Source organism: Anopheles aquasalis, chromosome 3 (genome assembly GCF_943734665.1).
Source record: "Anopheles aquasalis chromosome 3, idAnoAquaMG_Q_19, whole genome shotgun sequence".
NCBI classification, from domain to species: domain Eukaryota; kingdom Metazoa; phylum Arthropoda; class Insecta; order Diptera; family Culicidae; genus Anopheles; species Anopheles aquasalis.
Window position 1 is genome coordinate 28184096 of NC_064878.1, and position 27464 is coordinate 28211559.

A 27464-nucleotide genomic window follows, 5' to 3' on the forward strand; every position below is an offset into this window, starting at 1 on the left:
GTCGCTTTGATAGAGATATATATTCCTTGTGGGCTTCGGGCCACTACTACCACCACCAAGTTCCTGTTCGTCGTCCGCAATTAACCGTTTTGTTCGTGTTTTTCCTTTTGTTTATTGATGCCGCGAATCAGTCACTGACCTTTCGTTCGCTGCGAAACACGATCAATCATTACGTTACCAGGGGGTTCGTTGGATGGTTTTGAGGCACCCGCCACCAGCATTAGGGATAGAACGACACTGATAAACGTGTCATCACATCCGGTTCACATCAGAAAACATGTGTGGACGCATGGGTTGACTGGCGCCTCCATCATTGGCGCCTCCATCGTGCGTCTGTTTGCTAAACAACCGTAAATCAACCCCCGCTGAGGTACACATGGCCATGCTCATTAGTATCAGCATGTTTTAGGCGGTTTGGTGGTGGCCGTGGCCGTCGGGAAATGTGATAAGAGATCTCTAGCTTGGTGTGGTTTGTGCTGCAATTTTCGGTTGCGAATCGACAACGATTGCTGCGATGATGATTCCGCCACCACCACACCTCGATCAAAAGATCTTTTGGCCGACTTGACTAATTATAGCCGACCGAGAAGAAGAGAGGCGGGCACCCTCTCTCTCTCTTTCTCTTCCATCCACCAAAAGGTTTGATTTTGTGAGATAAAGACACTTTGTGACATTGCTCGTCCCGGTAATATACACAAAAGAAAGCAACAGAAAGCAACAGAAAGCAAAAGAAGCCTCATATCGTGTGGTGTGTCTTTCTTCGCTCAGTCCCATCATCTCTGGTTTCATTTTGTTTGTTTTGATTCAACCGAGTGCAGCCACCAACAGCCCTCTATAGAACGCAATCCAACATATCCATCATTGTGATTCATTGGTGATCAGGGGATCACAGAACAGGCCGTTCGGGGCCACATCCAGGCTGCAATCGGTCACCGCAAGATGCATGGTGCGACGCGCGTGTGTTTTTTGAAGTGAAAGAAAAAACATGAAAATGTTATAAAAATAATTCCCTTTTCCGCTCTTGACCTAGGGCGCATTGTGATGCGGCGTGACCACTAGGATGGCGTGCATGCTTCTGGTGTGCTATCCACCCGTGTCGGCCCCGAGTGTGGTGAAAGGTGTCGGTGAAAGTGTGGTGCAACTGTAGGCGCACAATCAGTTGCACAATCCGTTGAAATCTGGCTAGCATTTCGAATTCCTCGTATGTTCGCTTCTGTGGTGCTGCAAAAGATAATGCGATAGCTAGTTAGTGACGTATCCGTTCGTGCACGTGTGCTTGTGTGTGCTCGCTAGTGACAAGAAAGTGTCCTTCTTCTACTACGGCTCCGTGTCGATTTTTTAATACAGCGAATGTGACCCAGCTCATCAAGGATAGCCAATAGCTTCGATTCTTCTGCATGGAAACGATTCATGTGTCTCTAGCCCTGTAGAATGATCGATACGGATCAAAGCGATCTGAAATTGACCATCGATCGGAACTGGCACTGGTTGTCTCGGCAGCACTTTTCCCGATTAGCTACACCAGCGAACCCCCAACAACTGACCGACAGCACCAACAGTAGGCTCATCAATACCTCCACCACCACAACCACCACCACGACCACCACTAGCAACGGTGCAAGATGAGTGAAAAGCTAACCGGTGGACGGTACAACCGTATCAGTCCATCCTCGGGCCGAGGGTCTATCATCGCGTACTCGCCACTGCCGAAGTCGGAACAGGATTGCCTGCAGGCACCCGGAAACAACTGCCTCGCCATCCCGCTGTCCGCCATCCAGACCACCACGGATCATCACCACGGTAACGGTGGTTTGGTCGGAGGCCATCATGGCCATGCCGCCGCCAATCTAGCGCACACCAACTCCCTACCGATAGTCGGGGGTATTGGGGGGAAGCTGCCGAACGTGGTCAACCACAGCTTACTCGCTCACGGTGAGGGGCACACCAAGCACGCCAACGTGGCCCTCACCAACCAGCACAACAACAACAACAACAACAACACCAACAGCATCAACGGGAACAACCATGTGAACCAACACAACAACAGCAACAACAACAACAACAACAATTCGAGCGGTAAGTCGGATTCGCCTGGACGCCCAGCATCATCCTCGATGCATCCTTCTGTCTTCCTTAGGCGAATGCTGATATTGTGGATTTTTGTGCAACCGATTTTGATTTGCTTCTCTGCATTCTCGTACCTAGTTTAGTTGCCAGTGTTTTATTTTTATTTTTTTGTTAGATTATCTAAGGTTTTGCTTGTGAGTTTTCCATAATTTGCATGCTTTTCCCCACTATGCTTTGCTAGACGTGTGATAGTGACTGTGTTCTATTGTGGTTTCCCCTACCGGTGTGATCTGGCTTCATGAAAAAGGGACACATTTTACCTTTTTTATGCCTTACCTGTCGCGCATCCGTCACGTAGCACTCGGCGGTCGGAAGTATAAATAACATGTTCGCTGTCTCTCACTCGTCCATACCCTGCAAACACGATGCACATCATTTATCAGCTTTTGAAATATTGGTCCACTATGCTTGTTAGAGGTTATACGAGGATACGGATGAACCTGAGGCCGCCTTTAGCGTAAAGACCATCATCATCATCATCATCGTCCACCCATGGTCATCTTCAACTAAGCGCACCGCTCATTAATCACTAGGAGCTCAATAGGGGCCCTCGGGGGATGCTGATGATTTGCTTATCAAAATGGCTGTCATCGCTTCCGCAAAGTGTCACTGCTTCTCAGCACATTAAAACTAATGACAAGTTAATTACCGATACCGTTGCCGACAGCGTAACCAAGCAGGCAGCGGCAGACGTACCAGCAAGCTGCTACGTCCGGGGTTCATCAGGTCTGCCGAAGTGTCAGACGAACGCCGCTGGCCATGTTCGATAATGAAATGAAGGAAATTCTTCTCTCGTGACCCTTTTGCGCGAAGCATAGTGATAATACGCTGTAATGGCTAAAACTTTCTGTCGCCCGATTATCTCGCTCGTTGAGCCACAGAGGGCCAGACTAGGAGGCAGTAAAGGAGGGTTTGGAAGACTCCAAGCGGGCGAGCGAGAAGAAGAGAAAATATTCTTTCCATCCATTTACACTGGATCAATAATTATTTTTTGTAGCATTATCAGTCTCTACGGTTACTAAGCGCATTCTCGTTTTGTTCAAACTATTCGTTATTATTTTTTCCGACAAACCCAAATGGTGGTCTATGAAGGCGTTTGCGTTGTGCTTCGTCTTCGAACCGCAACAAGGCATTCAAGGGTATTAAACCGATTCGAAGGAATAGTTGTTGGGGCCGGTGGCCGTTGTTCCAACATTGTGCCGACATTGCGAACAGATGGGGCGCCGTGCCTTACTGTACGTTCCTGACTCATTAAATATTCGGAACAAGCCACAAAGATGTCATCAATATTGCCGAGTTTCCTTTAGTCCGACCACGCCGAGTGGTGGTGTGCTGAATGTAAATCGATCTTTTACTTTCGGCGTACCTCGCGAATCGAAGCGTCAGCAAATGTACCGTGGATACGTTGAGCACGAAACTGTGGTGGATAAATTATGTTCCCAGAATCCTGTATTGGATTCTTATTTGATCGAAATGTTTATTACATAACACACTTACTGCGAAAAGAAAAACAAAAAAAGATACACCATTTTTATGAGATAAGTTTTGGAAAACCCTCCTCATACTCAAACACCCTCATAATCAATCTCAGATCAGAATCATCCACAGAGAAACACATTCATGTCGAACGCTTGACTGCCACTTCAATCTGCAGCAGTTTGCTGCATTGCAGTCTGTCCAGGCCATTTGCAGTCGATGCTCTGATGCCCTTCTGTGTTCAACGATCAAAGACCAGAAGAAAGAGCTACGCCAACGCCAGGCAGACACAGTGCAGGGCTTCTGCAAATCATCCACTGAAGAACTCGACGCTCGACGTAGGGGCGAAGAATTGCCAATGCAGAGCGACCGACCGTCCGTCCGTTTGACTCACAACCAGTTGGCAATCGCCGCTTCGCCTGGCATCCTTTCACTTTTGTGTGGTGAAACCGTTCCGGCACGAACAAAACAGAACCCCGATGGCAGTGCGTTTGGTAGACAACAATTGAATTCCGGAGGGAAAATCGATCTAGGATAATCGTAGGCCATCACGTCAGTACGTGGTTTCCTGGCGGTGGTTGCTGATAGAAAATCTATTTTCCTGTGACATAAAACGAGCAGTCGGTGTCTCGATGGGGTTGGAAACAATCAGGTCCTTTTATGATAAAAACATAATATAATTCTAATAAAAAAAAAGGAACTCGTCCCAAAGGTTCGTTGATTTTTAAGAAGTCTTTTGGACCGGTACGGTGGTTTATAACATGAAATAGAAGTCTGCAAAAGTCCATTTAGGATCCCGCCCAGTCGTATTTTCATAATGGAATAATATTGCGAGTGACCATTTGGTGGGGATGGCAAGGATACAGCTGCCGCTTCCAAGAAATATGCGAAGTAAGCGTTCAAACGGCGTGCCAGAGTCACGTAGTGACCGTTAAGCTTGAGTGTGTTCATCAATTCGTGGCCACAAGAATGTTTTCTTTACTCTCGCCAACGAAATGGCTCTTGAGCGAGAGGCAACCGATGGTCAATGTTTTGCAAAATCTGCCACTCAGCATTATCGTACGTTTATCATAATAAAATGCATTAACGTGACGTACAACGTTTTCAGAGACGATTCTTAGCCTAAAACGGCTATAAAGATAATGAGATTTTGGCCAAAATCAATCTTAATCGCTTTGTATTACGAAAAAAGCGCTCAAGAGCTAAAAAAGATTTCTCAAAAAAACCGATGAAATGTTTCTGCAAGCTCGTTGAACATTTTGTAAACCAGATTTGCCATTTACTCTGTATCCCTCCGCTGCCGTTTATGATTGGCGGCATAAGTTGAATGTTTCATGATGATTTCACGATTGCTCTTCACACTTTCAATAGACCTGCTTTACATGTTTCCCAAATAAACCCATTAGCACAAGATAAATACGCCCATTCTTCCTTCGGCCCTGGTTCTGAATTTCAATCCAGCTCCTACTACCTACCAACAGGTAAGCTGTGCAGCCTTTCGGAGCAAAACTTTCCGTGCCCTTGAAGCACGCCCGTGTCCCGCTGCGCTCTTCTAGCGCACGGTAAGAAATGTTGGCTACGGAAGCACAAACGGTTCTTTCTTGGGGGCCAAAATCCTGGGTAGCTGGACACAATCCGGATTGTTTCGTTGGACGCACATTTATCACGTTTTCAATCTCTCTCTAGCCTTTGCTTATAAGTACCGAAAACCTTCGCAGCGCCATTGACGCAGTAGGCCGCATTGCAGGGGATGCTTAAGTGGGCAGCGAAAGGGCAAAGACGGGATCGAAACGTGGGCATAATTTTGCATCGATCGTCGCCCCGTGCTGTGCTTTTTCCAGTAACGTGAATAGAGGTATCTTGTTCGCCCTTTTGTTGACGAAACAGTATCAATTTCGCTTAATTTCATCAATCGATCAATAGTCTTAAGATTTTCATCAAAATTATGGCAAAAACCTTTGTTTGGAAATGCGATACTAATTCAATCCTTTTAACAGTGTCTTGTTGTTATTGATCCATGCTCCGCAAAGTAACATCATTTGCCAGTTTGTAGCAAATCGGCACCTTACGGAACCAATAAAGCGATCAGTAACAGGCCCGTCCATGAGTTGGTCACCTTTTTGTGGCTTTTTAACACCACGAACGGACCACTCCATGATGGATAATAATACAGCGATCCGGGGGGGGGGGGGGGGGGGGGCACTAAAATGGAATGCTTAAAACAAAAACAAAGCAAAGCGATAATGTGTGTTTGAGGACGCCGATGGAGGCGCCTGAAAACGCGTTCATGAAACTCTACGTGATTACCGCCAACCGGGAGCGTGAATGGTTTGTAAATTTCCACCAAACAGCTCGCGCGTACACAGCTGAAGCTAACCCAGCACAACAGCAACAGCCCCGGCCTAGCATTCAGACGGTTCGTCTGCCATACGATTTGCCAAATTTACCGCTGGCACGAAATAGTTAACTCACTTACAGCACGTGGTATGCCTAGCCAGACGCCAGGAGCGACTGTTGCTGTGACAAAGCAATTCGTGAGTCAACTCCACCGTGTCCATCCAAAATGTGATTGACCTCGATTTGGGAAGGAGTGGTTTTGGGTTGCTTTCGTGATTTCATTTTTCGCATTTACTTATGGTAAATTTGCTAACCATCACGCAATGATGGTTTTGCGAATGTTTCCAAACGAAAGCACTAAACTAAACAATCGTTTCTTATATTGATTTCACCGAATGGATCTATTATTTGTGTTAAAATTTCATTCTACAGCTAAAAAAATTGTTTCATTAAAAATAAATCAGTACTATAAAAATAAATGATACTATATTACTAAACATTACTATACATCCAGAGATGTACTACGATACGATGTACAGCGATGCACTGAAAGTAAGATTGCTAAACCTTTTCTGTGCTCAACACCCTGTCCTATCCTTTTACATTTTCAATTCATTACCCAACCGGACATGCACATCGAACGACGCACAGGACGTCCGTCCGCAGCGTGCCAGCGTAATATCTCTAATGAAGCAAAAAGCCCGATTGCAACCAACGGAATTGCATGCTACTACTGTGTTGTCCCGTGCGCTGCAGCTCATTTCGATGTAAATATTGCAAAAGCGAATTCCATTCACCCGACGCCAGTCACACACGCTGGCCATGAGCTAGTGCCTGGAGAGTGTGGAGGTGCAAAGAATTTAATCAGTTCATTTCGTGTGCCAGAGGCGCGCGCTCCATTTGCAGTTTCGGGCTGTGTGTGGAATCAGGAACATTTCAACAGCGAAGCTCGGTGTGATTCGAGACATGTTCGAGTTGTGTTTTACCTAGAATGCCCTAGATTTTTCGCTCTCCAGTTCACTTTTTCGCTCCCGTTTCTTTTCATGCTTGCCAGTACGATTGACCGGCTATCGGTACAGCCAGAGGAGGGTTTCTATTTTTATACTATCAAGCAATGTTCACAGTTCCCAGTAGCATTGCGATAGAGAAGGGGGAAAAATACATAATCGAAAGATAGAGAGAAAAACGAACATAATCGATTTGCTTCAACAGATCACTATCATCGGTTAACATAACGGCAACCACGACACATACCATGCTGCGGTTCTGGTAGAACTAGAACCAGTAATCATCGCCACCGCCACAAGTGATGTCACAGCTGGTTCCCATTGGGTCTGCTCTTATTTTCACCTTCCAGCATACCAACAGGCTGTCGAGCAAATAGCTCGATAGCTTTGCTATCAGGTACCGATGACTATTGTTGGTGGCTCTTCCTTGATCCCATCCCGCCTTTTTGCAACATTCGCCATTCATGGTTGGTCCCTTCTAATAATAGTATCTTTGTGAAGTGTCTAGCATGTGGTATCATCGAATATCTGTTTGAAGATAGCAATACAAAGATGAAAACTGAACGAAGTCTCTGTCTTTCACACCACAAGACGTATAAAGAGAATCACTAAACTCTAGCGACAATGGAAAACCAATGCAAATGCAATGAAATATTCATATTCGGGCAGTCGACAGTCGAGGTGTGCCAATAGACTAATCGGAGCCACTTAAGCTTTGGCTACTCCTAAAGCTCCTTCCCGACTGCTGCTCGTTGCGATGGCGATGATGATGATGACGATGATAAAACGCTTGGACAAACTCCATTATAAGGAATGCTTTAGAACGGCGGTTCACCATTCCTTCTCTCGCCCTCCCCTGGGGGGAGGGCGTGGGTCAAGCAAGCAAGGTGTCGAATGATTTATGGTCCTAGGCACGCGGCGGTACCTGAGGCGTTGATTTTTCCAAACCGAATGCGCGTCCGTCCCGAGGAAATCATTAATTAATTAGTCCCCCAAGACACCAACCGACCGACCGACCGACTGACCACTAACTCGCTCGCCTGGCCGTAGGTAATGAACGCAGAACGTCCGTACGGTGCAGATTAGCGTTATTCGCATTCGCGTCAATCCTTGGTCCAAGGAGCGCAGAAAGTCTATCCTCAGGTCGACCAATCCCAGACTTCATTAATCCTAATTCACGGTGACGCGTCGCTCCGAGGTGACCGGAGGGACCCCCCGGAATTCCGGAACCAGGGGACCACGGGCGCTTTCCTAGCCTAGCACAAGTGAAAGGTTGTCTCCGGTCTACAGACGAACACGCTCGGAGAACTACGAGAATTTGCGGATTTGTTTGGACAACTCCCAGGGAGCACCTCAGCTCACCTGGCCTGGCCGTACCTGGCTGGGGAATTTCTCGCACCCAGCGACCGCACTAGACTGGCAGTTGACAAGCGCTCTCTGCCCCCCAAAAAGCTCGAAACGCGCAGCATAATTTATCACCGAGTTCCAGCAAGAAGCAGAAGCGCGACATTCGGACAGACGAAAAAGAAACTCAATTGTCGCGGCGTGCGGTGTCACATTCTTGGCCCTAACAGCGAACAAGTCGGCTTTTCTATTTGTTCGCCAACTTCTGAATTTTTGGCGGGGGAAGTACGGCAGGGGAGTAATCTTTATCCTTGTGCCCATCGGTAGGTAGCCATCCCCAGGTAGTAGCAAGATTTAAGCAAATCATTCAGTGTTCTATGAACTCAGTACCCCAAAACTTGTCCGACTGTCAATTCGACTACGTGCTACGCCAAGAACTGCAAATGTGACCCCCGTGCCATCAAGCAGTTGATAGGAGCAATTTATTTAAGTAATCGTCGCCATATCTTTCAATTAGTGGCCCAGGCTTACGACGTGCAGTGGAGCAGCTTACGTCGGTTTGATTCCATTTCCTGACAGATAACGGGGCCCGGGCGGAGTAGTGCCCGTTCCATCTTCAAGACACTAACCCTCGGTGGCGCCACGCAATTGTGCTGGTGGCTGGTGAATGATGATGGATTGTTACATTTTTGCTTCCGATTCCGTTCGTTCCCCGTTCCCCCCTTGTGCTGCTTCGTCGTTATCACCGATCTTAAGAGTGTCCAAAGTACTAAGTAGGCACTGAAATGGCTCCGGTTCACTTCGGGCCATTCCTTTAACTTATGCAGCCCTCGAGTTGTGCGATACTTTGTTGCTTCTACTGGCCTCTTCTACTCCACTTTATTTGGCTGGCCGCGGGACGAGGAGGTGCTGGTGCGTGTACCAATTAATTAGCGAGCACGGCTAATTCAATTTCCCTGCATTGCCCAGCAACTTTTTGCCCAGCAAACCACGGCCCCGGCATTTCTTTCCCCCCCATTCCCCAGAACCCCCAGTGATGGGCCATCGGCCACATAAATGGTGAGCAGGTCTATACGACCTGCAGTCAACTGCGGTTCTGCCGGGGGCATGAGGCCTAGAGAGAGAGAGAGAGGACCACGGCGGGAGCCTTAACGAGCAAAAGGCAAATAGCTACGTGCGTTGCCTTTTTACTCCTATCGAGTAAACCGGGGAAGGCGGAACGGAAATCATCGGCTGTTCTTGTAGCGACGGTACAGTGTTACGGCCTCCCGGAATTCTCGGTTAGGCCTCTCGTGGAATGTGCACGGTATGGAGACCCTCGTTCGCGTCGTCGTCGTTTTGTCCTTGAGCGAAGAATGCAAAGCAAAAACATGGAATCCTTAAGTGATGTGCAAGTCGCTAGTAGTCGGAAGTATCAAGTGAGCATTATCATTCTTTTTGCCGCCTCCACCACACCGGACCGACTCGCTTTCGCTCTGCAACCCTTGGTTTGCTGGTTAACTCCTTTTCCGGATAGTTGTTTTCCTGGGGCCACGTTACGCCAAGCGATTGGATCTTGAAGCCCTTTCCACTCTGCGGACCGTTAAATTGCCCTCTACCAGGGGAACGTGGAAGCAAACAGCAAGTGACCGGACCCGGACTACCACCGGTAACACCGGAGACAAGGTGCTTACATGCTTACTTACGGAAATTACCTGTCGCGGTTTCCGTGGGTGATCGGGGCCGAACGTAACACACTCTAGCGACCGGGAACTGTTGACGGAAATCATTTTCTACCCCTTTCCTCCACGGTGACACGATGACAAATCGTGGTGCCACTGGCCACACCACTTACATGCACAGCTGACGCGACTTGTTCGACCATTGTTTCCCCCCGGGGGGGGGGAGTCAGTGTACATCATCATTGGAGTCATTTGAATGTTTAACTTTTTGATATTCACTCCTGGTACTTAATAATTCATGGTCCTATACGGAGCTGTTTGGTCATTCATTCCATTGCCATCGATGCAACGGTTTAATGGTTTCCATCGTATCGTTTCGTTCGAGAGTTCATAAAACTTGCGGACCGGCTCGGTTTTGATGCTTGGCATCACCCCAGGCAGGGCGCAACACATACGGCTAGTTGATGGCACATTCAGTCGGGAAATAGGAAATTGACCCCGCATCCGTTTGGAGCCACGTGCTAAAGAATCGATAAGAGCTGCCTTCAAGCTGCGGGAAAGGGGGGATGGAGATTTGAACTTCCTCCCTTTGCTCCTCCTAGTCATGGCTTGAGGTTGAGAGCAAGAAGCTTTCTCCTTTCCCTCCCTAGGCCATACCGTGGAAGTGTGGAAAGGCATCGAAAGGCCAAAGCAGTTGGCAAATTTATGTTCGATGATGTTGCTCTTATCATGATGCTTTTGCTATGTGATTCATACCAGGCCGCCTGGCCAGTGCACTTAGCCCTGCAATCGTTAACGGAACAGCTTCAGGAGAGTGTTTTTGACTTTTTGCAACAAAAACATAATAAGATTTTAAGTTCATATACCTTTCTACGTTGAACGCCCTCTTCTCGTTTGTGCCAATGCTTGTCCTATTTTGTGTGTGCTTGTCAGACAAGTGAACAACAAAAAAGACGATAAAACTCCTACATCTTATGACTTCTCGGCGCTAAAAAGGTACGAAGATTCTTCGCAAATGGAGGGAGGTCCTGGGCCGCTTCCTTTCGACAACCTCAATTCATACTAGGAAGCGGACTACGGCCAATATTTGACCCTGCGTGGGGGCCCCCTCATTAAAGATATGAACAATATTCAAAACATACAACCGGTGTCCGGTATGGTTCAAGAAAGATAAGACTCTTTGGTTTGGCGGAGGAGTGGGTGCTTAGTATGTAAATAAAGGTCCCTTCTTCATCCTTTTCATTGCTATTTTCGGGGAATCGATAGTTACGTAAGATTGCTGTTTTAGTCTTAAGTTACTTTGCCAAACAGAAACAGCGTCTAGAGCGTCTTCCCTAGAGTGTATTCCGACCGTAAAAGACCAAGCACTGTGCAAATGTTAAACCACCAACCACTAAGGCACCTACGGGCAATGCGCGGTAGTGTTGGAAATTCGTCAAAATGAATGGCAATTTTGCGCTTAGTTAACGCTTTATAATAGGATTGACGGTCCCCTCGGCTGGCTTCATTGAAAAGAAGCACATACTGTGGGAGCATTCAATGTGCAATCAAAGCATAATTGGTAAAACGGAAAGAATGGTTGCGGAATGAACTGAACACCGCAAGGCGCAACATGAAAGCATACAAATTTGGGTCCTTCGGCGGTCTTACCGTTTTTTTCCTTGTCCCTTTCTTCTCTTCTGCTTTTCCTTCGTCTCCTTTTTGGACACACCGCGTGAAGCAGGTAATTCTCAAGATCGAACCCCAAAAAATGAATCGTTCCTTTTTATCAAACCACCACCCCCTGCAACCCAGCCGCGGCCCGAGGCTGCCTCGGGTCCTGTTAACGATTGGTCGGTCGGTCGCTTACACAATCGAGCGACACGGGCGCGCACAGCACCAGCCCATAAGCAATAAGTAATGATGGTTCCGTTCTGGGACCATAATCGTATGGGATATACAGCAGCTAGGCATGAAAAATCACTCAACCTTTCCGTGGGACGCCGCCTCCGAGGGCTTGTCTAACTTTGGGACCATCATAAATGGTCCCAAATGATGCTGGTGGCAGTGGCACAATGGCGGCCGCTGTTCGAGGCCACTGTTTGCACGCTCGTGTGTCTCGTAAGGATTGCCTTTGCTTCGGTACGAACGAATAAAAAGCGCGAGCGCCAAGTGAAACAAATTGGCTCTATATTCTGATCCTGCTTGGGGTGTCGGTATGGCTTGGTGTGGGGCTGTGTGTCGTGTGAACAGTCGCGCACCGCAAGCACTTTGCCTTTTGCACTGCATGACGCTGCTTTCGTTTATAGAAGGCAGTTTGCATTGAAAGTCACTTGGCTTCAGCTGGAAGTTTAGCGAAGAAGCCAGGACCACATAATTCGAAAGAAATGTATTTTTAATCTGACAAAGTCACAGCCACGAGGAAAGTTTCGTCTTTTTTTCACAGAAGAAAACCTCGTATCAAAACATAAAAAGCGGTTGGCGAAACACCAAAAGCGCCGCTTCCCCTCCCCCGCTACGCTCTGTTTATCAGCATTAATCACGATAATTGCATTTTTTTTTGCGTACCACGGACCATTTGGTTTTGCTACCACGCACACAGAATGGTTTCAGATGCCAAAATTCGAAAATTATTTACGCAACGAAGCGCAAAAGGCGAATAGCACACGCCAAGCAACGACAACAACAACAAACAACAGCTAACCACCAATATGCAGCATTTCATAAATTGATACCCTCACCCGCGCACATGTAACATGCGCCAATTGCGATAACTCAGAGGTCTCGAGAACGCGCTCCGGGGCGGCTGCCAGCAAGCCACCACTCCAGGCCACCTTGAAGCCAACGAGACGTAAACCAACGCCGACGATGCGATGGGAGTCTCGCGAGTGTTCTTCCATTTTCTGCGCGACCGCAACGGCTTATGAATCTTCTCATCCTGCCTTTTGCGGTTCCATGATAAACGCGTTCAGTCAGCTTGAGTTATAGAGTTTAATAAAGATATTCGGCAGGCTCTCGCACTGCCACTGTCACTGGCGATAGCACAGATCGAGCGAACGGACGCTGACAATGTGTTGCGAGAAGCCATTAGGCGCTTCTTGGGATGTAATTTAACAACCAAAAGCCGGCTTTCGGGTTTGAAAGAGACATCATTATTCCACTACGGAATCGGGCAGCTATCGGTTCGCGGTACCGGTTAACTGTAACGCCTTCCAACGCTCTACGAGTCGACGAATCTGATAATCTTGCAGGAAAAGAAGAGCAGCGGATGCATTTAATTAATTCAATCGGAAATACAAACTCGAAACTCTCTCTCTCTCTCGCACTAAAGTCAATCCACGCCGATCGATTCCTTCTGGAATAGGTTATGCAAATTGCGTCAAAGAGTCTCGAAGGCAGGCGTAGTGCGATAGCAATGACGACACTCCTTTCTTCTAGGCACCTTCTTCATGCATGATTCATCATCGAGCGCACGATCGGCTGGAGAAGGTGCGCGTTGGCATTAGCATATCAGGCTTTAAAAGTTCATTACCGAACCGGAATTCATTTAAGATTATCTAGCCCGGCTCTGTCGTCCTGGCCGTTGCGCTGAAAACAAATCATGATAAGACGCAAGCATGACATTTCTCTCCAACACCGCTCGTCGTCGACGACGTGCAAATAAATGCAAAAACCTTTCCTTTGATATTTACCGTGCACCGCGGCACACCGTGCAGCTCCGGCACCTCGTTCGCAGCTCGGCCCCTTTCTCGCTTCATTTCCTGCGACACTTCCGAGACGGTAGCGCTCAGTAGCGGTAGCGGTCGGTCGGTAGCGGTCCGGCGATAGCCTAATTAGGCTCTCGAAAGGTTAGCGAAATCTTCGGAAATAATTTATGATAATGAAACGAAATGGAGTGTGACATGGCGAGTAAGAAAAGAGATGGCCGTCAGAACGACGGTGGCAAACCGTCCGTGAACCGTCCGGTGATGAATGATGAATGTTTGAGCGAGATCGTTTTATGCGACAAAAAGCATCTTGAATTTGTACTGGTATTATTACAAGGGGTGTGCCATAAAAAATGCAACAATTCTTTAATGATTTTCAAATCCATTTTTAAGAGTTCTATGGATACTTTATTCCTTTACTCTATAGCAAAGTATCAAAGTTAAAAGTTAAAGTTAAAGTATCAACCAGTCTGCGGGCCATTTCATCACACAATTTGCAGGTTCATAGTTTTATTAAATTTATTTTTTTCTACCAAATCCCAATAGCTAGAAGTTAAGCCAATTCTAAAACTGGTCGCCGCGCCGGGAAAACGAAATTATGTAGCTTCGTTGCCCAAAATCCTGTGATGGAGGCGCCAGGTACCCGGTACTTTCAGGGGTTTTTTAATGGCAATTTAAACGGTTAAATAACCCACGGATCTCAAATTCCGTTATGTGGTGAATGTTAAAATGTTGAAAAAATTGCTTCTTCATTCAATTTTTCAAACAGTATCGCAGTAGAACCCTGTAGCACCATTTCCAACGACCCTCAGAGGCCTGCTTTCTTAGTGTGCTCATTTGAATAAAGTTGTTCTGTCTATAAAAAAAATGCTTCTTCCCGTTAGCAGAAGATGAGGAAGCAATTCAAGCAATAAAGCGGTGCAAAGAATTCTAAACACATATTGCTTTCACTTTTTGAGATACACATTCTCCCTCTCTCACAAAATCACTTGGGAACTAAACTTACTCCAGGATGTCCTGGTGGCAGTTGAACGTATGTTGCAACGTGCTGATCACAAACCCAACGCAGCACGCACCACCCCAAAAACGCCGACAGAAATTAATCTTCATCACGGGCACACATCGCACAACGGAACCACCGCACCGCACAAGCCGTCGAAGCTTGTTGAAAGGCTTGTTTCCGGTGGCTTGTTATACTGCCGCACATCACGCTGCCGCATCACAGCACCACCGAAGACCGGCGCAATTCATCCGTCAAAGAACGCTCAAATCACATGTCACTCGTCACTGCGCCAAAGATGCCAATCGACGCTGAGACTGAGCTGAGGATACGAGATAAATATGCTCGACATGGAGGATCGAAAGTCTCGAAGGTCTGTCTGTTGGTCGCCTTTGTTTTCGACATCGCCGTAACCCTCTCGAGCGTCCCATCAAAGCTTCCTGGCACGGGGATGCATATTTATAATCAAATTTATGACCTTTTCCTCGCTTCGCCCCCCATCCGCTTTGCATCATAACGTGGCCCTGCTTCGAAGCTGTGCTCGAAGCGGCTGCTTCATTTGACACTCGGTTCGGTTTGGTTGCTCCAGTGTGTTCTACCGTTGTGCGTGTTGGTCGTGGTGCTCACTTTGTTCAACAGTCAACTATCCCCGGCCCGGCCACACGCAAATAGCGAGGACACAGTGGCAACAGCAGCAGCAGCAGCAGTACTCACCTCTGCGAGAGAAGATAGCGAGGTGAGCGAAAGCTCATTCGCGTGCTTCGTACGTTCGCTCGCCACGCTCCTGGCTGGCTAACTGGCCTGGCATGGCTGGTTCGCACTCACACACTATCCACCCCCGCAGCTAGCGTGTATGTGTGTGCAGGGGGCCTGGTTTGCTCTCGCACCCGGGTCACTCTCGCACATTCACCCGGGGGCTCATTCACCGGCACAGCCACCGCGCGTTCGGCCTTTTTTTGCACGGAACTCCTCCTCCTCCTCTCCCACCTTCTCTTTCTGTCGTCCTCGATCCGGGGAAATCCTGACCTACCACCGGCACCCGGCCGGTCTGACGCATTGCGGATGTTTTAGGCTTTGGAAGGAAGCGATGCGAGTCGACCCCGGGCCCGGTGTATCGGGGCCTGGCAGCGCGTAGATTCGCGAGTCGGTCGAACCGGTCTGCCGTTACGCGTGAAACCGGATTAGGGTAGGTCTGCGAGGGTAGCGCGAGGGTGCCGCGTCCGGGGTCGCTCCGTACCTTTATTCGGGAAACCGGATAACCTCTCTCTCTCTCTCTCTTTTTTCTCTCTCTCGTTCGCTTTATTGTAGCACTTGGCGCGTGTTTATCGTCTGTCAGCTGTTTTGTTGCTACATCACACACTGGCGGCCGTGGCTCTCTGTTTATGGCCGGTAACTCCGGTAGAATCAAAAGCTATCTTATTCGAGGCAAATCCCTTTTTTGCCTTGGTTTAGCTTCTGCTTTGCTTCGCAACACCAGAACAGCACGGCGAGCCTTCTCGGCTCTTAACAATTCAGCAGATTGGTGATATCACTCCGATATCGATGATAGCTGACCGGTTTTTTTTTATTTTTTCGAGGGAACGGAGGTTTTCCGGACACTTTCAGCAACAACAACAGCAACAACAACATGGGCCAGGAGTGTGTTGGTTGACGGATGTGCGGAACTTTGGCAGCCAAGCCGGCAATCAAGCGAAGCGTAGCGTAGCGGGAGCATTTGCGGCACCCGATGGTTTCCGGTCGATGAAACGACGTCCCCGTGTTCCACAAGCGCAGGCAGCGGTCAACATGAGGGAGAGCGTGCGAACGGAACACACGCGTTCACGCGATGCTATCATGTCCCCATGCGCTGCTGCTCCGCCTCCGTTTTGCATGTTTTATGTAGCCGATCTTTTCTGATCGAGGAGGGATGGTTGTTGTTGTTGTTGCTGTTCGCAGTGTCAATTTGCATTTTTCGGAACGACCGGTGGAAACGGATTTTTATTATTCCCTCCTGATATGGGAATGCCCCCCCCCCCCCCCCAGGCCTTGGATTGAGGTTGAATCAATTTTGCTCTGTACGTTGCTGTTGTTCAGATTTCGCAAGCCCTTTATACTTTCATTGTGGTTGTAGCGTTATTGACGTGATGCGAATAAAACATCGAACAGAGAGTGAAGCTAAAAGGCAGCCGAAAGATGAAACGAGTTCGCCAATCCACACCACCAAACACCCTCCACAACATCTGGCCCCATTAACGGACTCGCTGGACTAAAGTTTTACTGCCGCCAAAAAGTTTTCCAAATGTAATGCCCATAAAAGCTAGGGCCAGGCCAAAGCCAGAGTTTCACATTCGAGCACCGGACGTCAACGGGCACACTGTCAACGGTTTTATCTTTTGTGAAATAAAATTTACAACCTCCAGCAGCAGATGAGTTTCACCGGAACGAACTGGCCATTAGTGTCCAGCCAGAGTGTGTAGGTGTGCCAGAGAGAAAGAGCGAGAGAGAGAGTGAGCTGGTTATTTAAACTAAAACTAAAACAAGAGACCGGCACTAGCATCACAGTGGGTAATGGCACACCGGAGCATCTCTTCTCTTCAATATTCATGATGCGGAAGCGCTCACTGCGGTTCGTTTTCTTGCTTCAAAAAAAAATCCGCCAACGATTCCGCTACTTAGATACTGAGCTTCCTGACTGCCGTCATCGTACGATCAGTACGAACGGTTTGCGATCGATCGGCTAATGTTGGATCGATACGCGTAAAATATTGTCCACCATCCTCCGAGCCGGAATCGGAATCGGAATCGGAAATGCCCGAGCGTCGCCTCGCTAGTCGCCGGTGGTTCGGTTCGCACCAAGCCAGATGGTGCGGAAGGGATTTGTCGATTCATAATCGAATAATGTATTTATGTCTTGTCACTGAACCCCAAAGGCCAATAGTGGGAAGTTCCGCGCGTCATCCCTAGCCGCCACTTACTCACGGAACACTCAAAAGGCGCGCAAAGAAATATTATTTCAACGAAACCATCCCCCGCAGGGGGTTGAGATTTTGATTTCTTTTCTTTTTACTACACCATTGGCCATCACAAAAGTGAACCCACTCGACTCTGGTTGCCAGTTAACCATTGCCATTTTCGGAGGAACCTTTTTGCAAGCCATTCACGCGCACCCTGTCTGTATGTTGGAACCGCCGGACGGGAAGCCCTCACCAACTTTCGGCGAAGCGGAATTTATAGTCATCCATAAAATATCCGTTTTAATGATTTTTGCTACCATCTGGAGAGCCGAACGCACGGCCCAGGGACCAACGGGACCGATCACCGGGTCGTGCGTCGGCCAACCGTACGTTGACTTTGACTCAACTTGCCACTCGCACAGGTCAGTGCAGCAGCAGCAGCAATGGTTCCCGGTGCTACCGAGAAAACGATAAAACTCCACGAGAAACAAGTCGAACGCGAAGCGAGCAGAGAGTCTAGCGAGCGAGTGCTACGCGAGACCGGAGAAGATCCTGTTGAAAGCGATGGTCTTATGGAAGGGGCCAAGGGGAGAAGGTCTCCTGTCTAAACTCATTTCGTCGTTTTCTTGCCAGAGTCCGGTTTCGTGCCATTTACATTTTGCCATTCGCTTCTTCTACGTTCCTTCACTTCTTCGACGGAAAATGGAAAATAAATTATGCGCCAGCGTCCCGCGTGCCGGTCTGCCCTTGGCACCACGAGAAAAAAAAACACCAGCATTGGTCCCAGTTTTTGCCAGTGACCAGCACGCGGGGAGGCAGTGGAGCAAAAGCGAAAAAAACACTGTCATCGGTAAATGAAGTGTTTACAAGGAAGTAAATTAAATTTGCTTCATCAGCTCCTTTCTTAGCCACCCACCGGAGTGAGGCGCTTGACAAAGGAGACAAACTCAGCTCAGTAGGGTAACAGCGGGTACGGGTGCAATGCTACTCTTCTTTACAAATTTCAAATTGGTATCAATGAATGAGCATTTCATTGTGCTCATCAACTCATTAATGATCTTTCATTTGGTAAAAGATACCAAATCAGCACAGCGGGTTTGCAAAAAAAAAACGGGAGGATTTGTATAACCGCTGAACGGCGCGGCGTGTGGCGGCACTCGATTCTAGGCTGCTGTCACCAGTCAGAAGGACTCTGACGCTAAAAATACCTATCCTAACTGCACGCTTCTCTCCCTACCACGACCACGGCACTATCTATGGAGCCTGGAAGCTCCCTGCGCTAGATAGTTGCTCGGCTAGGCCCACTGGTGTCCGAGTAGAGATACCTCGGAAAGGTCTCTTGGTCAGATCAGTAGGCTGAGCTTGCACGCGGTTGACCCAGTGTGAGAGCTGGGGTCTCCGAAGCTTACCTTGCTTCGCACGGCGCAAAGTGTCAGAACACTTTCCCGTGGCTGGATCTCGCGGCGAACTCCTAGAAGCGGAACGAATTAAAACGCGACGACTGTTCGTTTCAACTTCTTTCCTTTCCTACCAAGAGGTAATCATCGAAGCGCCCGAAAGCAGGCTGAGTCGGTGGTGAAGGGTGGTCGGGCCGCTTCACCGCAAAAGATTTGCTCTGTTGAATGTGTTCGAACAGACAAAAAACTGTTGGCCGAAATTTTCGAGCTTCAAGCCCCTCACCTATGTTTTTAATGGTTTAACGTGGGTTTAAACATTAAACGGATAATTTGCAATGCGTTATTGTTGCTTGTTTAATCGTAAAAACAACAAAAAAACGACATCTCTAGTCATGGAGGCGCATGGTGCTCGATGGAGACGCATGGTGCTCGATGATGTCGTTTCACGAGTTTTTCGCGTTTTTTGTCTGTTTTTACGATAAAACAAGCAGCAAAACATATAATCAATTTTTCAAATAATATTTAAAGCACACCCAATCATTAAAAGCGTAACTTTGATGCTAGGAGCTCGAAAATTTAGTGTTTTTGTCTGTTTTTACGATAAAACATGCAACAAGAAACCCGTTACAAATTATTCGTTTAATGTTTAAACCCTCACCATACCATTAAAAGCGTGATGCTCATCCTACGAAGACTTATGGCAACACCAAGTCGTTTCAATAGTCCGTGATTAATGACACTCGGGGCTCTGATAACGTCAACGCGTATGCCTCCGCCCTTTCACCATCTCCCAACCAAACCCCATTACTAAACTGAAACCACCATCGATTAGCCTCATGTGGCTGGCTGGCTGTGCATGCCAAAAAGTGCCACTTGGTACATGTGTACTTTCTCGTACGGTGCCATCCGACAAACACATGCACACTTGGCACACGTCTTGGCCACTACGGTCATTACTCAGCAAGCGGTAACGGAACGGGAGAGGATCGCGGGGAATCGGAACAAGAACAAGCGCCAAACAATTTGTAAGTTCAAGATCGCTCTCTGGGGAAATGACCGAACCGAAGATGTAGTCTTCTCGGTGGTCTCCGTCGTTTGGTATCTTCCTGAGTGGGACACTCTGACGATTCCTTTGCCACACCACGAGGGAGGATTTAGTGTGTAACAGTCGAGCTCATTAGATTTGCATTGTATGTTGCGGTCGCCGTACAGTAACAGCAGCAATGGCAATGTACTACAGCTCACGTTGCCATTGCGTGTGTGCCTTTCGCACCGCAGCAGGGAAGCAGAGAAAATTAGGGGAGGAGAGCCAACCTGCATGATAATCGACAACCAACTACATTGTAGCGTAGAAGAAGCGTTGTGCGTTGCGTTTCTTTCCGTGTGTTTTTTTTTTTTTGGTTCTGTTTCATCCTAGCGGTTTCGTTCTAGGGTTTCTCTCTAGGAATGCCATATTTAGTGTACTTTAGTGTACTTTAGTCGAGTACCATCTTCCCCACCACTTTCTTTAGATGATTTCTGTCTTATCTGTCTCTATACTTCCTACCAGGTAGCATTGAAAACATGTTCTCTACCGTGATGACAAGTCGTGTCAATTAGATATTCCCCTTTCATCCCATTTTTGTTTAAACCCCTTAACAGTAGATTAATTGTAGCAACGACTATTGTCGTTTGTTCGTTGTTTTTGTCCATCGATAGTTGTCGACTACTGTGTTTTGCAGAAGCCATCAGCCTCCGGTAAATGATGATATAAACAATTAATCATTTTGTACTTTTCTTTCTTTCTCCTTTTCCTTCTCTCTCTCTTTTTCTCTCTTTTCCGCACGCTTCGTGTGTAACACGCGCGCTTTGCTGTTTTGCTACTAATGATACCGGATCCGGGACACACGGCTACACGCGTCGCGCGAAACGGAACTCTGCCCAACACTCTGCCCCACAAAAATGCTTCTTCTACTCCGCTAAACGAACGCACCGGCAACGGCACGTAATAATATTTCATGGTCATGGCCTAAACTCTTCAATTTACTTGACTAATCGTTGGCGTCGTCGTCGTCGTCATGGTCATTGCTGACCTCGGTCATCTCGCATCGTACACCGTACGCGGCCGATACGGCAATAAACGTACGGTCAATTTTCTCGGACATTTCACTTGCATACCGTACCCATGCCATGTTGCCCCTCGATCCCGTGCTCCTGTGCTTACATGATGCTCATGACAATGAAATGGTCACTCGGCCAAACGATTCCCCTTCTTCTTCGTCCTTTTCCTCTCTAACTCTTCCTCTGCCCTCTTTCTACATCGCCAACAATGATGCCAACTAACAATGACACCATCTACTGGGACAATGGTGACGGTCAATTTGTGCGAAATACTAAAACCAACCGGCCAAACATTCGGGAACTGTGGCAATTTGTGTATCAAAAAAAAAATTAAAAAAAACTCGTCGCTAACGGCCACTGACGTAACACGGAACGGTTTCCCGGTTTGTGGCAATTGGGCCACGAATGACGCGTGCTTCTGCTGTTGCTGCTGCTGCTGCTGCTGTTGCTGATGCTACCGTTGCTGCTCGCACTGCTTATTGCATAAATTTCAATTAAAAATAATTAGGAAAACGTTTTATTATCGTCAGTGACATCAAGAAAACAGGTACGGTGGAGTAGTAACAACATTTCTGAGTGCTTTTTTTTCTTCTGCTTTTACCCAACGCTGTCTACCACATTTAATGTAGCAGAGAGAGCGTGGAGACCTTTCTCTAAGGAAAAAAAAAACAGTTAGTGAAATGTCAGCAAAGAGGCAACGTATGCGAATGCAATGCCTTGGGCGCCGCGCACGTTCCGATATGGCTAGAACTGGCATTTATGCTGACGTGATGTCTCACGATCCACTTTTAGACTCACCGGCCGGCGGCCTGCAATGCTGATTGCAACAGGTCTTTCTCTTCCATTTACGTCAGAAAAATAGTAAATCCGTTGTGCATAGAGAAGCGTGCATAGAGGGGATTCATTTGAACAATTAAAAATAAACGTTCTCTATTCCCACGCGAGAAAGGTCACGGGGAGGAGGAGCGATGTTGAAAGAGATATGTGCCGGTGGATATTTCTTCCAACTCAAGGACATAACGAATTGATTAGTTTTGTATAACTTCCTTATGCGAGCGATGCTGATGCACGGAATGGATTATCATTGCCGCATGCCTTGGCTCTCGTTCAGATCGAAGAGCTTCAGAATCGTTCAACAGTAGCAGTAGCAGAATGGAAAGAATGAAATGAAGCAGCATCACCATCATTGTGGAAAAGCAACAAATGCCAAACAACCCATCGCAGCCAATAGCTCGGCGGATCCGGATCGGTGCCGGCGTCTGTTGATGACCCCCCCTGGCATAACTTTCGGCGTTAAGAGTTGTACAATTGGCTTCTCTTTCTTCTGGCCAACTAGTCGATCTTATAGCGAAGCTAAGGCACTCTTCTCCGTTCCAAATAGATCCAGCACTAGTCCCACGAGGGAATAGGGTCGTTTGGATTCGAGGATTTTGCTTTCTTTTTTACTGTTTTGCCCCGTCAGACCCATCTTGAATGGTCGCTCTGGTATAGACCATTCCCGGCGTTCATCTCATTTCAAAGTTGAATGAGAAAGGAAGGAAATGCAGGAAATTGGCTGCACGTAATGCGCCCCCTTACACTCTCTTCCTCTCTCTCTACCTCTCTCTCTCTCCAGAGGTTTCAAGGTTCGACGAATCTGTTTACGAATGCCGCTCAACTCAAGAGCCCAAGCGCCAACACTGCTACCAGTTGGCTGGTGAATACTAATTGGCATCAACTCCGAAATTGACATTCACGTCTGACGGTTGGACAGATACAGATATATAGCGATACACACGCTCTCTCGAAGCTTACACTTATTCTCCTGAAACCACTTCCAGTGTATAATCTGCATCTGCAAAAAGATCCCGATCGAAATGCTCGAGCAAACACGTTCGAGAAATCCCGTTACCGCCGAGGATTAGGGTGAATGATTTATCTAAACGGAAGCATAAGCATCGTTTGGTTTTAAAGATTATAACCCCCCCTCACCACCCATATCCACTTCGTACGATGATGACGAAGCATGTTTCTGCCTCTAAACTGCCAACTCACCAGGCAGACGAGCAGCAGCTGGTGAGTGCGAGTTGTTGAATGTCGGAGCGGTGGAAAAGCGGCACCAGCTAGCTTGTAACGATTGGAACAGCTCCAATCAGTTCAGTGGCCACCACATTCATCTGACCGTGCCACACAAAAAAATCCATCCAGCTAAAGTGTTCGCCTGCTTCCTCTACCGAGAAGCCACAGACACTCATCGCAGATGGAGAGGTCCCGTACTTCCGGCGCTGGAGTAGTACTAATGTGTCGCTCCGGGATTTCTTTTCATCGTCGACGGAACTATGCCATTGCTTTGTGAAACAACATGCACCATGCCAGGCCAGACCAGAGGCCAGCAGACCATGCACTTAATGCGGTGAATACGGCGATGCTCGAGTGCACCACGAATGCTGGCTGGGAAAATAATTAAGTCTGCAGTATACGTCCCCGGTTGGTTCTGGTTTGTAAAATATTGCATCCTGCTGGTGTATTCTCTTGCACAAACACATACGCTGGGTTATTACTCGAATCCACGTTTATTTATGTCTATGACAGCTTATTAGCTCAACATACACCGCGCTGGTGCCCTGGCGACTCTTAAAACTCATATCCTGGCCTCAACAAGCATATGTTTCCCGAGTTTTTTTTTCGAACACCGAGTACCGGAACAAATATTGACTAATTGAAGTCGGAACGACTCTACTCTACTCGGTACCGGTCCGGTGACGCAATGGTACGCGTACGTGCAGCCAATTGTTACACGCTGGCTTAATTAAAAATTATATTTTCATCCCACGTGCCGTGTGTGCTTTGGGGCGGAATGGCCAACAAATCGATTTGTTTTAATTGAAATCGAATGTCCGATTGGGTCCCGATGATGCTAACTCCTTCGGGGATCTGCACTTGTCAAAGCGATGTTTTGCAATGTTTACTTCAACGGGCGGATACCAAAGGGAAGGGAGCAAGGAAGGGTGCGCATTTTGAATGCCTTCCCGGTGATTCCATCTGTTGACCTGACTCGGAGCTCGAGCTGAGACGTGGTGGTAGCAGCACTAATCATTGGAAACCAGCTCAACGATGTCATTTGCTAATTACCTCGAGGGACATCAGCATGAAATTGGATCCTTCGCTCCCTCTCTTTCAGCAGAGCAGTAGTAGTGGGTAGTGGTTAGCTAACTCGAACGATCCGTGTCTTTTCGTTCCGTGCCCATTCGTCCATCATTGGGTGGCGATTGCGATCGGGCAGAACTGTTGGCGCCATTCCATCGGCCACCCGGTTCGGTTAATCAACACGAACTTCTTCAAAGCTGGCCCGTATGTGTCTGGCTACGTGGAGTCATAATAAAAGCCAATTTAATAGCATTCGCAAAAAGAAAACACTTGCTGTTTTATGGCTCTCTAAAGTTAACTAAGTGCCTGTCAAATCAACGAACTGCTTACTAATTCCATCACTTCCAAGCCATTGAAACCGTTGGATTATTTATAGCATGTAGGAATCTGATTCCGTTACGGCGCGATCCTTTACATGCTGTACGGTTGATTCCTCTTACGTTTACGGTAGAGTGATGTTGCGAAAAATCTTACGCATTAACTACGTTTTTAATACATCAGCATTAGGAAGATATAAATGTTTCCCACCATGTACAACGACCGATCAGAAGACATTCCAAAAACGATCATCATCCATGATGTACCATGTGGATGAGTCCCAAGTGTCCGCACGCCAGAAACCAGTAAATCAATCGCCCACAAATGACGAAGCGGGATGGAACACCGGTTCACCTGCCAATACCGGGCTGGATCTCTGGCAGCCGTTGACCATATGTTGGCCATACACTCGTGTTGGTGTTCTTTTGAACAGTTGCGGGGTATTATTTACACGTCCTGCAGGTCACAGGTGCACAGTGAGCCAACTAGTCGGTCTGGCCATAACTTTCTTTTTACATCCTTTTTTCGATTGAAACCATTTTTCCAACGTTAAACCAATTCCAATTAATAGAAAGAGTGAATATGGTTTTATAAATGAAACCAATTCGTAGCACAGTAACACTGCCCGCAACGCGTCCAATTCCCAAGCGACAGATCATTAACGACGTTTTTTCATTCATCACCGCCCATGTCTTGCAAGGGGGGTCTACGCTACAAGTGGCCACGGTCATCTCAATGGCCTCACACTTGCGTTCTCTCTCTGTCTCTCTCTCTCGCTCTGTCTCTATCTCCCTCTCTCTCAGTCAGCCACTACGCTGGTGTGTCTCCAACGTAAAGCACTACGAGCAAAACGATGAGATGAGTTCTCACCTCAAAAAGAACCACACACAGACACTTTTCCACGATCGCGGCACGCCACGCACGAAGATCCGCAACCCACCGTCAGTTGAGATTTCGTTCGCGGTCGCGTAAGATCATCGTCTTCGTCGTGGTGGAGCGAACGTTATTATAGACTGCGCGACCTTTTGCCGATCAACTGCTTGTGGCCTTTCGTTTGGCCCCGTTTGGTGGCCGGTGGTGATTTCCCAATCGAACAGCACAGCTTGTGACGCCATTTGATTATTGTCCTGGTATCAGCATCATTTAGTTGGCGCATTTTTCTCTCGATGCTCTCGATCGTTATCGTATGCTAAAAGTGTCTCGAAACCGCGGCTAACCATTCTAATTCGGTACAATATTGTTGCCCCGTCAAGGTTAGACGTACGCTAGCCTCGAAAGGATAGTGAAGTAGCGTTGAAAAGTGTGTTGTTTATATTTTCCACTCGATACAGAAGAGCGAAAACCCCCGCAGCAGATCAGCAGCAGTAGTAGTAAATTAGATTGTTTTAAAAGCACGTTTGTACCGCGCGATTGTGCCGCAAAGTGTCGTAAAGGATAATCTACGGAATTGCCCAGCATTAGCTTCACCCTGTGCTCGCCCTGAAGGTCGAAAAACGATAGCAAACGCCCTAATCGTGCTAATATCAAGCAAGCACTCCCTCCTCCGGATCGTAGGAAGAAAACGAAGATACCAACGCGTGCGGTCACAGCCGCACAGTCGCCTTGAAAATGAATTTAATGTTTCGGAAAAATATGCGCGAGGGAGGCGGCCGTGCCGGTGGGGGCGGCTCGAAGAGCAAGATAACGGGGCGCCATCAGCGGAAAACGCGCGACAGCTATGGCGGTGGCGGATCGGACGAGTGTCACTATCGGACGCACATTTTCTTCTCGCCGGCCCGTCTGCAGCAGGACAATGAAGGTGGTTATTTTACCAGCACAAAAAAAAAACCGCAAACTGACCATCGAATTTCATCCCCTCATTCCCCTATCTTCTCCGCCTAAAATCTCACATCAGTCGATCGATTTTCATCGCGCACCAGCGGATCGACACCACAGATTTTCTCAAAAATCCAAACTCCACCAGCAGCTGTCCCCAGCGTGGTCATGGCTGTTTCATTCATGGAAAAATGACATTAGTTAAGTTCGTCGTTAAGTCGACATTAAGTTAGTTGGCAGCTGCCCTCGGCGGTGCCAGTTTACTCAAATTAGACACACAGAACCAACCGGCACTAAAAAAAAAACCCCCCTTATGTGCATCGATCGCCTACTCGAAACTTTTCTGCCCGTGGATCAATCGATTGGCCACCGTACCGGCCATCCGGGGTTTAGAGCCCTTCACGAAATTCGCAAGCGAAGGAAAAATATTTTCCTGTCGTGTTTCACAACAGCCGACCGAGTATCGCGATGGTGGCGATGAAAATCGAAAACGCGAATTCCCCCCGTAAAATCCACCCGTTTGTCACGATTGACGTGACGTGCCGGTATTGGTTTCCACTGGCCTCCCTTCGCCGAGGGAGGCCCCATCTCCCTTTCGCTCATAATCTGCGCTCCATTTCATTCGATCACACCCCGCACCAAACAGCTACACCACCAACACCATCCCTTACCTTCCCTTGCTCATCATTGCTCTCATCGGTCCGTTCCCACCGTTTCCTTTGCTCCTCCAACATTCATACGTGTATATATATTCCCCATGTGATTTTTAAAAATAAATGTAATTTTGTGCGCTCTCTCTGGCATTTTGTCAAAATGAAAACCAACAACAAGAACAACAACAACAGCAGCAACAACAACAACAACAACAGCAAAAAAAGATTCAAATAATAATAATATCGTGAGGGGGCGCGCGCATTTTCACGTGAAAAAGTCGCCACTCTTTTTTTTTTGTTTTGTTGCTCTCTCTCTCTCTTTCTATGTGATTGTCCTTTTCTTTTCGTTCACTTCTGCTGCTGCTGCTGCTGCTGCTGCTGCTCCACTCTTTGCACTTCTTTTTATCTGTTTTGCCCTGTCTGTCGCTCTGTTCTTCATTCTCTTTGCACTACTCTTCGTAATGGTCTTCCACTCCCATGTTTC

At 47.7% G+C, this 27464-nt stretch overlaps 1 protein-coding gene across 6 annotated transcripts in view; it reads left to right on the forward strand.

Moving 5' to 3' along the window:
• Positions 1 to 27464, forward strand: part of LOC126574249 (uncharacterized) — a 46436-nt gene that overhangs the window by 355 nt on the left and 18617 nt on the right. For 2 of the 6 annotated variants that reach the window (XM_050234319.1, XM_050234320.1), the window contains exons 2-3: positions 1031 to 2076; positions 21577 to 21615. In XM_050234319.1, coding sequence (XP_050090276.1) covers positions 1623 to 2076; positions 21577 to 21615 — 493 coding nt within the window. In that variant the 5' untranslated portion in view covers positions 1031 to 1622. Of the gene's footprint in view, positions 1 to 1030; positions 2077 to 21576; positions 21616 to 25533; positions 26311 to 27464 lie in introns of those variants that run through there. The other 4 variants (XM_050234324.1, XM_050234323.1, XM_050234322.1 and 1 more) reach the window with 3 other exon arrangements.